The following is a 14,879-nucleotide window of genomic DNA, read 5'->3' on the forward strand; positions in this document are numbered from 1 at the left end:
AGATACCTGCCACCACAAAGTGTTGGTAACGAGAAACTTCGGGCACACGGAAGGAAAATACCTCCCTTCCCCCTCCTCCAACTGCAGAATCTGCTTTATCGTCCTGTTAGGGAGAATCTTCAACTAGATTGCTAGCTGATTTGATTCAATCACACAAGTAATTGAATTCTCAATTTTAGTGACTTGAATGGTATTCTAACAAGATAAAGGAACAAGTAAAGACATCAGAATTTTATTTGGCAACGGGGACACGACTGAGAGACTTCACTTTTTTTTTCTACAAAAATGCATCAACTTTGTAACAAGAGGCAGTAAAGCCTGGGGAGGAAGAGCAATGGTTTCTGAAGGCAGAAGGCTCTATCCAGGCTCAAGTCTTGACTGTGCCACACTTTAGCTGTGTGACTCTGGAAAGATCATCTAAGTTCTTTACATTTCAATCTCTTAATTTACAAACTAGGACCGAAAATGAACCTATAGTTGAAGAATTTTCTATAATTCTTGTGAAGCATTTAACATCACGACCAGGCACACAGCAAAGGCTAAATGTTGTGCGAGTTGATCAGTTGTGTCCAACTCTTGGTGACGCCATTGGCTGCAGACCACCAGTCTCCTCCGTCCATGGGATTTTCCAGGCAAGAATACTGGAGTGGGTTGCTATTTCCTTCTCCAGTAGTATAAACCCCCATTCTTAATGACATTAAATCATTCTTCTGAATCTAGACCTGAAACTAGATTATGTCTAATATCTTCAAAGATTGCACTGAAGCCTTGATTCTACACAATCTTTTGTTTTTTTAAATAGGCCACCCCATCTATGTGAATGGCACCATTATCCAGTAGTATTCAAACCAGAAAAGTGTAAATCAGGATGGATTCCTCCCTTCCCTTGAGCTCCCTATTTGATCCACTGACAAATTCTATTGATTATACTATGAATGTTGCTGTTGCTGCTGTTTAGTCACTAAGTTTTGTCCTGCTCTTTGTGACCCCATGGACTACAAACCACCATGTTCCTTTGACCATGGGATATCCCAGGCAAGAATACTGGAGTGGGTTGCCATTTCCTTCTCCAGGGAAACTTCCTGACCCAGGGAATGAACCCAAGTCTCCTGCCACCTGGGAAGCCACTCTACTATGAATACTCCCTTATTGTTGCAATCCTCATTGTCCAGTAAACTATCATCTGCCTAGACATCTACAATTGATTTCTAATTGATCTGTCTTCATTGTCCCTAGATCACTGGCATCTATTCTTTACAACACAGAAAGAGGCTTTCAATGACTTTCCACTAATTCTCTTAAAATTGAATTCAGTCTCCTCCCATGACCTGAAAGATGCCTGCCCTCTTCTTCAAGCTCCACCTGACTCCTTGAATGATAGACTCAAGCCACAGTGGCTTTCTATCATAACTAAAACACTTGGTCTTGTTCAGTGGCTCTTTCTTCTATTTTCAATCTCAACTTAACCATCATTTCTTGGGAGAAGACTGTCCCTACCACCCGTTAGCCCTGTTATTCCCTTTCTAAGCAAACTGTTGGTTCCCTGTAGAGCTCTTATCTTATCCTTTGATATGCTTGCTTGATTTCCCCACCAATCTCTAATCTGAATATGAACAGGAAATGTCTTTTGTGTTCCCAACTAAATACTTGGTACACAGCATTAAAATATTTGCTAAAATACTGAATCAGTTACACTTTTATTGTATGTATACTATGTGGCTGACATTGTTTTGTATGTGTGTGTGCTAAGTCACTCAGTCATGTCCAACCCTTTGCAACTCTGTGGACTGTAGCCTGCCAGGCTCCTCTGTCCATGAGATCCTTCAGGCAAGAATACTGGAGTGGGTTCCCATGTCCTCCTCCAGGGGATCTTCCTGACCTAAGGATTAAACCTGGAACTCTTAAGTCTCCTGCACTGGCAGGCAGATTCTTTACCACTAGCGCCAGGGAAGCACTGACACTACTTTAGATGTAAATATGAAGCTTAAAAGGAGAAGGCAATGGCACCCCACTCCAGTACTCTTGCCTGGAAAATCCCATGGATGGAGGAGCCTGGTAGGCTGCAGTCCATGGGGTCACTAAGAGTCGGACACGACTGAGCAACTTCACTTTCACTTTTTACTTTCATGCATTGGAGAAGGAAATGGCAACCCACTCCAGTGTTCTTGCCTGGAGAATCCCAGGGACTGGGGAGCCTGGTGGGCTGCCATCTATGGGGTCGCACAGAGTCGGACACAACTGAAGTGACTTAGCAGCAGCAGCAGCATGAAGCTTAAAAATGCATAGTAACTGTACTCAAGGAGCAAACAACCTATCAGAGAGCTACTGCCAGGAATGCACACATTTTATAATAAGAAGGGGATGATTTGTGAAAGGTTCACAGGAGCTGACAGTTGACCCTGATCTTGATAAATGAAATATTACCATGAAAGAAAAATGGAAATGAAGGGGGAGGAAGGAACAAGGGGATTTAAGTTTGGAGACAACAAAGAACAAAGGCACCAGAGATGGATTTTAATTGCCATGATATCTTCCACCCAAAGCCTTGGTTCTGAACACAATGGAAATTGTGGAAAGATGAGGTTTTCTGAAGCCAATACATTTAATTTCATCTGACCAACAATAACTGCTGTAAGCAAAATAGTACAGAATATATGTGCTGTTATTTCCTCATCTATAAAATGAAGGGATAATAATAATATGCTTCTTATGGTACTTCCAAATGGGAAATTCCATGATGCTTGAGTTTCTTTTTCATAAGATTCTTAAGGGCAGGAATCATGGACTGATAGTTGAATAAATGTTTAATGAATAGATTCACTTTTACACAATTTATACTCATGTGCTATTTTTGTTTACTAGTCCCAATATATGTGGACTTCAAATTCTGATACCAATTTAATATGATTGTGAAAACCAACACAGGATCTACTTTCTGGTTTGCTTTTTGAAACAAATTAGGTAGATTAATTTTAGTCAACATTAGAATATTAATATTTCTTTAAATTTTCTTTATTCTGTCACAAATAGATATATTAATACATAATTAAAAGGAAAGCTTTGCATGAGACAAAGAAAGGACAACAATAAGATAGTAATGCCATCACCCTTTATCACCAAAATGTGTAAAAGTGAATATGCAAAGAAAGAAAATGATTCCCAGAGTCAAAACAAATGGTAAGTACTAGTTAGGTGTTGCAGTGGCTGAGAGAAATTCTAGCTTCTAAAAGGATTAGAGTAGAAGGAACATATGGCTTTTATGTCCTTTTGACTTTCACTTAATAATTTGGTAAAAGTTAACCAGTTCCAGAACAACAACAGCAAAAAATGGCATGATCCTGTAGCATCAGCTTCTACTTCTTTCAAATCAAACTAACATTTAGAAGAGTGGTCTTCATTTCATCATCTTTACCAAAATCTGTGCTTCCTGGTCTTAATCTACAAAGAATTTCTTTATATTCTCCCAATGTATTAAACATAGTAAATACCCATCTATTATTGGCTAAGAAACTATAAACAGAAGTAAACAAAGAGGAGCAACCTCTCTGGAAAGTTCTATAATTCCTAACTAACTTCATTTTCTTATTTTACATTAATCTCCTTCATGTAACCTGTATGTAATCAAATTCAAATATATGCTGTGCATCTATTTGGAACTTTGAATATTCAACTATCTTCTCTGACTGGAAGTCCCTGTTGTTCATCTTCAAAGATCTAACTTCTAACATTCAAGCATACTTCTTCTTCATACCTCTAGTTCAAAGACAACCCTAGTATTCTTCCCCCATAGCGCAGAATCAATACTTGCTTTCAGTCAGTTAGCACTTTCTAGATGATTTTATACATAATAATTTACAAATCTAATTTCCCCTAGTAAAGTATATCCACAAGTGAGGAAACACCTCTATTATACTAGAAGGTTTCTGGTTTGAATAAGTGGCTGCATAAAAGAGTCATTTACTGAGAAAAGGAAGGATAGGCAAGCTTCAATTTATTTGCTCTAAACTCTGAAAGTATCTGCAAGAACACTATGCTGAAACAAAAAAATAATAATTTTTAATAAAATGTTATTAAACTTTACACTTAAAATGCATATTTTATTATATGTCAGCTATGCTTTAATGAAAGTTTATGTTTAAGAGTAAAGAGTTTTTAATATTTTAATATTGACTTTATTTACTATTGTATCATATATTCATTACATATTTTTTTCCTGCTGTGTTTAAGCAAAAACACATAAATCACTTTCTCTGACAACCCATCTCTACCCATATTTGAAGTCTCTCAAAAAATAGCATTTTATATTATATCCTTTAAAAGTTAAAAACACAATAAATGAAACAGGAGAAAACATCAGATCAGGTGTTCTTTTAATGCATTGACTTTTTTCATTAACTTCATTCTGAAGTAATTTCAGACTTAGATAAAAGATTGGAAATACAGAAAAAAGAATTTCCATACACCCCTGACCCAAGTTCTTCAAATGTTAACATTCATCATAACTACAGTACACAGTACAAATTTAGAAAATTAATTTTAATGTGATACAATCAACTGACCTAAAGAGTCACTTAAATTTTTATCAACTGTTCCACAAATACCTTTTTACTGCTCTATGATCCAATCTATGACATGTGGTTGCCATATCTTCTTAGTGTTCCTAAATCTGGGACAGTTCCTCAGTTTTTCTTTCAAGATTCTGATAGTTTTGAAGAGTATTGGTCAGTTATTGTGTAGAATGCCCCTCAATTTAAATTATTCTGATGGCTCCTCATGTTGTTTTAAAATACAGTCATATCTGTTTATTTTTTTCTTTATAGATGAGTCTGGGAGAAATTTCGAGTTCTATGAAAGAGGATGAGTTAAAAATAAACTAGATGGAAGGCAATGGAGATTCTCACTTTCATTGATTCATTTGCAAAGAAGCTGGGGGATTCAGTGTAGGGCATGTTTCCTCTTAAGGGATCTTATTAAATCACCTGGCGCCTGTTCACTTGAGACCCCAGAGGAGAGTGTTAACTCAGTGAGCTGTCTTTCCAGTGTCCAAATCCCAAGATTTCCATGACAAATCACGTAAAGAACTTTAGCATACTCATTTGCATAGTCATCACTACCATTGGACTTCCCTGGTAGCCCAGCTGGTAAAGGATCTGCCTGCAATGCAGGAGACCCTGGTTCGATTCCTGGGTTGGGAAGATCCCCTGGAGAATGGATAGGCTACAGACCCAGTATTCTTGGACTTCTGTGGTGGCTCCGACGGTAAAGAATCTGCCTGCAATGCAGGAGACATGGTTTGGGATCCCTCGTTTGGGAAGATCCCGTGGAGGAGGGCATAGCAACCCATTCCAGTATTCTTGCCTGGAGAATCCCCATGGACAGAAGAACCTAGGGGGCTGCAGTTCATGGGGTCACAAAGAGTCAGACACGACTAAGCACACATTATCATTATATATATATAGATATATATATATATCATTATATATATATATATATATATATATATATATATATAAGCTATCATTAGGCAATAAGGGCCTAAAACAAAGGAAATACATTTGTGTCAAAAAGGTGGCAACTATCTAATTTAAAATAGCAGATAAACCAAAGCTATTTAACATTACTCTTGACTTATGTTTCAAATGTTTTTCTTGGTTATACTTAAACTATGATTAACTGGAGTTAAAATTAAATAGAACTTGAAGTTTCACCTTCCTACCTCCCAATAACCTATCTTCTTCTCTTCCTTCTTCTACTTTGTTAAAGCAGAAACAATCGTTTATTCTCTCTCAGTTTCCATGAGTCAGAAATTTGGGAACAACTTGGCTGGGTGGTCCCAGCTTGGTTTTACTCATGAAGTCAAAGTCAGATGTCAGCTGGGTCTATACACCTGAAGTCTTAATTAGGGTCTAGAGCATGCATGCTCAGTCATGTCCGACTCTTTGGGACCCCATAGACTGTAGCCTACCAGGCTCCTCTGTCCATGGGATTTTCCAGAAAGAATACTAGAATGGATTGCCATTTCCTCCTCCAGGGGATCTTCCCCACCCAGGGATTGAACACGCATCTCTTGCACCTCCTGCATTGGCAGGCTTGTTCTTTACCACTAGCGCCACCTGCTATAAGGATGCCACTTGGAAGGCAGATTTCCTGTATGTATGGCAGTGATGCTGGCTTCTGGCCAGAAGTATCTGATTTTCATCACATGAGCCACACCACAGAGATGCTTGAGTATTCTCACAGCATGGCAGTTGCTTTCCCCCAAGGTTTTCTTCTGCCCTAAATACTGGGGTAGACTTGTTCTCTTTAAGATGTCATTGGTCTTTGTCTGTTCTCTGAACACAATAGGCTTTGTTGTACCTCCCCCAATAAAATGCAAGACTCTTAATTTTTGGAGAAAATGGTCCCAGGAAGGGTTTTTTGCCTGTCCCTCCCCCCAACTCCAGGTTAATATTGACAAAGAAATCAGCTCAGTGAGGTCTGCATCCCTTTCTCTCCAGATTCTGGTCCTAGCTCATAGGTGGCAAAAGGCTCATGAGATTGGGTGCTGAGATGGGCTCCATCCTAGGCTCCAGACATCAGCCTGAGCAAATCCTTTGATGTTTTCTGCTCTGAGATTCTGGGAAAACTGGGGCATCAAGTGGGGGTGGGGGCTGTGCCGCCCTTGTTTAAATCCCTCACAAAATTGCTGTTTTGTTTTGGGGCAAGCCCTGTGCCTGTCAATGATTCATGGCAGATACTTGCAAACATGTCATCTTTCTTCACATCACATGATGAGCCTTCTGCTTCCCTTTGTAGAACTTAGGGGGGAAAGCAAATTGTGGGAAGAGCTTTGAGTTCTTTACAGCCAGTGTCAACTGGCCGTCTGCTAAGCTCCTTCTCAGTTCTAGACATTCTATGTTCACACTCTCCTTTCTTCTTTAGAATTTTCCTGTGAGCACAGCGCTGCTATTCACATTTCCTAGTGAGGAAACTGAGAAGTTAGTTCTTGTACAAGGTCTCCTACCATATAGTGCTAGGGGCAGGCTAGACTCAAGACTATCTTGCCTTGCCATTATTGTCTTGCACCTCCTACATATTTATTTTTAAATGATTGATACAACTTAAGAACAGACAAATGTAAGAGATGCAGAAGGCAAGGTTTGCGGGGAGAGGTACAGAGCTTCCATGCTCTTTCCAGGCTCTCACCCTCCCAGCACTGTGATGTGTTCACCAACACAGAAGCTAGTCACTGTCTTTTGTTTTTTGGCCATGCAGCATGTGGGATCCTAGTTCCCCATCCAGGGATAGAACCTGCTTCCTCTACATTGGAAATGCAGAATCTCCACCACTGGGCTGCCAAGGAAGCCCCTTCCTTGTCTTCTTTTAATGATTACCATCATTGTATTATCATTATCTCAGATTGTTTTACTAACTTCAAATAACTGTAAAAATTTACCTCAATTTTATTGACATTTTAAGCCTCTGTCTCCTCTAGGAAAAAAAAAGTCACAATAATTTTCCATTTTGCAATATACTTGAAAAAATATTGACATGACCAAATGCTAAATTCCTTTCTAAACACTTCTTTTATTATATTGTTAAACTGATTAAAGCCTTCATGTCATTTATATCCTCTTATTTCAAATACAAAGTTCCTGTCTGTTCACAATCTACCTCTGTTATTTACACTCATTTGTTCACTTATCCATTCTTTCATTACACAGATGTTTAACATTTAATAATTTAAGAACTCTTTTCAAGACAATAAAGTATGAGATAAATATGAGCATTCCTTTGAAAAAGTGTTCAGTTTAAATTAAAGAGACAACCATGAAGCAAATCACTGGGACCTAACAGTACTCTCCTGGTTCAGGAATGGCATGCTAAATATCACCTGGTTTTGGATACGGAAACTATATTTGACTATCAGGTAAACTAAAAGAAGATTGCATCTGCTGACTAGTTAACTAAGTTAAAGGTGCCAAACCAGACTAAAGGAAACTGTGATCTTTTCCCTATCACAGGGACACATGCATGCATGCTAAATCGCTTCAGTCATGTTTGACTCTTTGCGACCCAATAGACTGTAGCCCAACAGGCTCCTTTGTCCATGGGATTCTCCAGGCAAGAAAACTAAAGCAAGTTGTTGTTCCCTTCTCCAAGGGATCTTCCCCACCCAGGTATTGAACCCACATCTCTTGCCTCTCCTGCATTGGCAGGCATGTTCTTTACCATTAGCGCCACCTGGTAAAACCCCCCATTTCTCCCCAAATCAATGCAAGGAAATAGACTTTTTGCTGTCAGTTTTCTTCTATAGTTTCTGCCTGAACCTCTGTGACATGTAAAGTGAAAGTGAAAGTGAAGTCGCTCAGTCGTGTCTGACTCTTTGTGACCCTGTGGACTGTAGCCTATCAGGTTCCTCTGTCCATGGGATTTTCCAGGCAAGAGTGCTGGAGTGGGGTGCCATTGCCTTCTCCAGGGGATATTCCCGACCCAGGAATCGAACCCGGGTCTCCCGCATTGCAGAAAGACGCTTTACCGTCTGAGCCACCAGGGAAGCCCCCTGTGACATGTAAAGAAAGCCTCTATGTTTGGGTAGGGCTCAAGTTTGGAGAGCCATGATTTTAGATAACCATGGGAAGCCATAAAACAAGGCTAGCATAGGAGTTACTAATTATTCCAAACTTGTCATGGAAAACAACAACAACAAAAAACCCAACTTATTTCTTTGCTTCAAATTTCCAAGAGATAGTTTCATTAGAGTATCATTATTGGTTTTGTTTCATTTCTCCCACTCTTATTTAATTGATCAATTTGAGACAGGGCATTCTCATTTCAATATTACAGATATAACAGTCTGCAACAGAGCAATGGGAGCATAGGGAGGCAAGGAAGAGACTCAGTGTTCAGTCTCTCATGCTTACAGCTCTCTACCAGTCCTACAAAGGAAATCTGAAATTACTGAGTTTCAACTTTAATTGAAAACCTGAAATTAAGGGTTTTCTATTAAACCTTTGATTTAATTGGGGGTTGGGGATAGAGGGTTGTGAGCAAGATTGTCTAATTTTTAACAAGGTTTCTAAACCTTGGCACTGTTGACATTTTAGACCAGATAATTCATATTTCTCTACTGTGTAGAGCTGCCCTTTATGTTGTAGTTGTTTAGCAGCATCCCTGGCATCTCTCAGTAGTGGCAGAGCTTCCTTTCCCAGTTATGATAACCAAAAATGCCTCGGTGCATGCTAAATCATTTCAGTTGTCTCCAACTCTTTGTGATCCCTATGGACTATAGCCTGCCAGGCTCCTCTGTCCATGGGATTCTCCAAGCAAGAATTCTCCATGCCCACCTCCAGGGGATCTTCCCGACCAAACACTGCCAAATGTTCCTGGGTGGCAGGGGCTGGGACAAAGTGCTCTCAGCTAATGGAGAATAAGAAAAATATTTGTGGCTATACATTTAAATGATGTGCAATTCAGCTCTTATCAATAATAAAACTATTTATTCTTCATCTGCCTTTTCACTATGCCTATCATTCAGTCGATTCTGAACTTGGGAAGGGAGGGGGGACTGTTATTATTACCTCCTAAAAACATCTACATATACTAATTACTTCAGATGCAATGAACTTCAGTTTTAAAAATTATATTCCCTCTTCCAGTTCCATTCTCTGATGCTCGATTAGCTTTAGAATAATTTCTAGTATTGGAGATAGAGACTCAGCCTATTACCTAACTTTTTTAATGGTCTTAAAAACAAAATATCTTTTGCAATGGTTATAAAACCCAAAATGCAGCACTCTTGTGTATTCCTTGACACCTCAGCTTACTGTGTGGTGAATATACTATAGCCATTTCTACTTTCCTGTCAACAGAGTCTGTCTAGAAAACCTTGACAATCCCATGTGCCCTTTGAAAAACAAAGCAAATTTTTTAAAAATCCAGGAAACAAATCCCTACAGACCTACTTTAACCTGAAGCTTCCTGATGGATTAGAGGATTATTGAACATCTTGTGCCATCTTTTAATTTTATAAATACAGAAACTAAATCCCAGGAAGGGACATGATTACCTAGGGTCACAAAATCAACCAGGAACATAGCTAGAACTAAAGCCTCTTCCTCCTAAGTTCCAATTTGATAATCTCAACACTTCACAGCTGCTCCCTCTAAAGTCTTAAAGAACTTACGATACAGTGCCTACTGGTATGTCTTAATAATAGAATGCCTTTTATTGCTCGACCTTTGCATTTTTTTGCATCACTTTTATCTTTGACTAAATTATAAGTACTGTGAGGACAAAGACTGTTCCAAATCTCTGCTGAATTACTCCAAGAGCCTTACTAACAAGTCTATCCTGACTGACTGCCTCCCTAGCGTAGAAGAAAGTGGTCCAGGGGCACAATGAATGATGCAAGTATTAATAAAAGTAGCATCTCCAGGGGAATTTGTTTTCTGTGTGCTAAGCAGTCTTCATAACTGGGATCTGTGCCAATGAACAAATAAACATGTATCTGAGTTTCTACACTATTTTGCATTTCACAGACATAATATATGTAGAATTTTATACATTGGCATCTAATGAACAGAATATATGTTTAACATATTGGCTTAAATATTAGAATAAATAAAATCATGATTAATAAAAATAAGAATTGTTGGAAATCTAATCTTAAGCATGGAAAAAAGGCAAGGTACCCAAAGAAATCACACTAAAAGTTAAAAGCTGAAAGAGAGAATAGGCTTAGGCAATACATTTGCCAGAGTAATATGGTATTTTATCATTCTAGGAGATAAAACATATAAAACAGAGCATACTACTATCTTAGTTATCTTTTAGAAGTAGGTAACTTATGTATTATTTCTCCTCAACTGCTCTGCACCAGTTCACCTGGGAAAAAAGGACATCAGTTTGATGGCTAAATTTCTTCTGGATAAGATTAAGGCTGATAAGAAAGACATAGAGAACAAATTTAGAGTCCTTTATAATTGCAGGGCAGCACTGTGCCAAGAGTTGACTGTGCGTTGTATGTATATTACATTCAACTGCATCATTGTGAAAAATATTACTCTATCTAAAAGCTCTAAAAGCAAGCATGCACACAGAGTTATTAGGCCTAAATAATTCCTCATCATCCTGGGATGCAAAATGATGCTGGAAAGATCCATCTCATTCTTCGTGGTCCACATCAAGTAAGGAGGACAGTCCTGAGAGTTTTGATTATCCCCAGAACCAAATGAAAACCATAACTGATATTATAATTCCAGCCCATTATAATTTTTTAAATTTAAGATTTCTCTTTGATGACAATGGATCAATAGTTGATCACGCAAAAGAAAATTTCACCTCATGTTTCCTTTAGTTTTGCATCTTGTATGTCAAATCTGTAGATCAATATTTGAATTGAATGCAGTTATGTACACATTTTGAATGTGGGGTGTAGTCATGGAAGACCTCTTAGAGGTTTCCAAAAGACCAGAGCAAAACAGGAGAAGTGAATTAAAAGATCAAAAAGCCTCAGAAAGGGAGTCACTACTCACAATGTTCATCAGGGTGAGGAGGTAGTTTTGGACGTGCTCTTTGCCATGGAAACGGACCACAGAGTCATCCACTCCCAGCAGTACCTCGATGTTGTAATCATTTTCTCCTGCGTGTCTGCGGCGCCTCATGGTTTCATTCAGCTGCTGGTCAATGCTGCTGTAAACAGTACCTAGATCATCAAGGCCTTCCAGATCCGACTCTATTAAGAAACAAAAGGAATCCAGGCATTTCAGTTTTCCCAATGGGCCTTCTAAGGACTTCTTACCAAAAAAAGGATGTTCTTGGGGGGGCTTATCATTATCATCCACAGTCACCAAGATGCTGCTGGTCAGTTTATGCCTTCAATAATGTGCACATACATGTGATCAGACAGATGTCCTGTAAACTCAACAATGAACAACACAGGGCAAAATAGTATTTCTGCACAGAAAGCAGTGCCACTAGCCAGACGGATGGTTGCAGGAGGAACAGAGGACTTCCTCCAGCTGTACCCTTGGTGCAGAGCACAGGAAGGTGGGGTACAGAACATGTGCGGGCTAAGCAATTATTAAATAAATGGAGGCTATTAATTTCAATGTCACAGATTGATAAGTTTACAGTGGTTAGCTTAAGTTACTTTCATCATGGACTATGGGATTTGTATCACATAAGTCCAAATCACTTCTTTTTCCAGTAGCCTCAGCCTAAAAATAAAATTGTAGCACGGCAACACAAGAACATTTAGTGGTATGATGATCAGTCACCATATATTACTTTATTTTTTTATAAGTATGGTTTTCTAATGAATGCTGCTAGGCGGACACTACAGGTCTTCCACATTTTACTGGCCTTCATCTGGATAGCAGCCTGCTTTGATAGATATATATATGAATCTGTGAGATACTTAAGTTAAAAAAATCAGTCACCAAATTAACTATAAGAAAAATAGAACTATAAAAATTTTATTTTATGCTGTGGAAGGAATTTAAGTTTTTTACTTTCCAAATAGATATACATATACATAGACACAGACAGAGTGATATACAGATAGCCATACACATACATATCTCTAGAATATCTTTCTATCTACTTACCTACCTACCTGGAGAGAAAGAGAGTAAGAGAGGCATTTTTAGGTTCTAATTGTCTCAGATTTCGATTATCATAGTTTTGGTGAAGAAAATGCTTTGGTGCATTAAAAAAATAAAATATATTCTTGAAATACTAAAAAAGATATTAATGAAAACTGCTAATATAGAACTGAAAGAATCCTCATTCCCATTTCAAATATATAAAACCTGGAAAGGATTTTATTTTACATACTGCCTTGATGACTAAAACAGTCACATATCTAAAAACAAGTTTGACAGAACCAATTCTGACCTATGTTTTATACGAAGGCTTATTTAATATTGTACTGAGGCCTATAAGCCATTTGAATTGGTGTCTGACATTAATGAACAGACATTTTCCTCTCCACCTCTGTGGTTTTAGTAAAGTTGAGGGGGAAAATGTGGTGTCTCTTGGTCAAGAAGATTGATGACCAAGGCTTAGCCACATGGGAATTGAATTGCAGAAGTACAGGTCTCACTCACACTCTTTTCACTTTTAAAAAATATAGAGAAGCAGCAGCATCCTCCCCTATAAGTATGAGTAGAGGCTCTGAATATGACTACTCAGGTTAGAAAACTAGACTGTAACTCACTTTGACCCAAGCTCAAATGCTAGATCATTAGCTGGGAATTTTCTCCTCATAAGGGAATCACATTGGCTCCACGGTATGTACATAACTCTCGCCACCATCCACATCAAACAGAAAGCTTTTCCTCAAAAGTTGTTTTTAAGAGCTGTAAACCCACACTGAGAGCAGAAGACTACACCTGCAAACAACTTTCCTATTCAACCTCAGTCTCTTCAGACACTTGAGAATGTGAAAGATTGTGATAGCCCCTGTACAAATAGGAAACTCATACACAAACTCCCAGTTCTAAAAATGGCTCTCTTTGGCAGACCTGTCAGTGACAGTCTCCAATGGAAATATCCCAGTAAACTCATCATGTCATTAAGTCTGATGCATGAATGAAGAAGGCTGAATACCTATTTCAGAAGGACAGTTCATCCTGCTCTAAGTAAGGCATCTTTGGTTTGGCCTTTGCATCCCTCCTCAAATTGGTGGTTTTCTGGTAAGAGAAGAGAATCTATTTTTTCATTGCATGAGGAACTCAAGAAGGAAGTCTTTTTCTTTCAACCATTGCTTTTATTCAATCAAGAACACTTCTGCCCCTATTTCCTCCTGTGCTATATAATGTTCTTTTCTGGGATTCCTAAAGTGGGCAAATGTCAAATATTTAAAAAAAAAAAAAAAAACAGAGTAGTGGAATAACTTCTGGTGATTTTATTTATACACCTCCACATTAATTACAAATTGTTCTGAGGCTGTGACATATCTTCATTCATAATGAATTTTTCCTAGTATGTCTACATTACAATATAATGATCTGATATACCTGGCTTCAAATCCTGGCAGTGCCACATCCTAGCAGTATGATTTTACTTAAAACTAACCTCTCTGAGCCTCAGTTTTCTCATCTGTAAAATGGGATAATGATACCTACTTTGCAGAGCTGCTGTGATTCTGATTAATGTTAGTAAAAATAGTGTCTACAGTACTTAGTCATAAGTGCTCAACAAATAGTTCTGCTACTACTACTATGATGATGGTTATGGTGGTGATGATTTCCTGTTAAGAAAAGATTTGTACACTTTTTAAAGCTTCCTACATTTTATTTTATATATCAAAAATGAAATGGTTATATTTATTTTGAAATAAAGGGGAGAAAAAAATCTGGAATTAGTAAAGGAAAATATGAAATGCTGATAACTTTAGAATGAATTAGGGGAACAGTATCTCTTGTGGAGCACAAAGTAGATAAACCAGAGGAGACTCTAGAATGCTTACTTCCAGTTAAAATTAGGATTAAATTCAATCTTGCCTGCAAAATCCCATGGACAGAAGAGCCTGGCAGGTTATGGTCCACAGGGTTGCAAGAGTCGGACACGACTTAGTGACTAAACCACCACCAATGAGATAAACTTGTTTAGTAGATTAAAAACCTAATACCAAGTTGGAAAGAGTTAGTTTAGAAATAGCACTGATCTTCACTCAATGCATACTTATTGAGTACTCATGTCTGGCAGACCCTGAGAAAGTTAAAAATTCTTTACATGTTAATTCTGGGAATTACACAGTTGTACCATATTCATATTCAGAATGAAGCTGAATTTGTGTCCTGTAGTCATAAACAATTACGTAAGCTTAAACTTGTGAAAGTGTCCACGGGTTACACACTAAGTAGACCTAATCAGGGTATTGAGTGCATGTG

General features: G+C 38.2%; 1 protein-coding gene across 1 annotated transcript in view; it reads right to left on the bottom strand.

Moving 5' to 3' along the window:
• Window positions 1-14,879, bottom strand: part of ADAMTS3 (ADAM metallopeptidase with thrombospondin type 1 motif 3) — a 278,590-nt gene that overhangs the window by 51,420 nt on the left and 212,291 nt on the right. Inside the window, exon 5 of the mRNA XM_055588775.1 lies at window positions 11,517-11,716. Coding sequence (XP_055444750.1) covers window positions 11,517-11,716 — 200 coding nt within the window. The remainder of the gene's footprint in view (window positions 1-11,516; window positions 11,717-14,879) is intronic.

Source organism: Bubalus kerabau, chromosome 7 (genome assembly GCF_029407905.1).
Source record: "Bubalus kerabau isolate K-KA32 ecotype Philippines breed swamp buffalo chromosome 7, PCC_UOA_SB_1v2, whole genome shotgun sequence".
In the NCBI taxonomy this organism is placed as follows: Eukaryota; Metazoa; Chordata; class Mammalia; order Artiodactyla; family Bovidae; genus Bubalus; species Bubalus kerabau.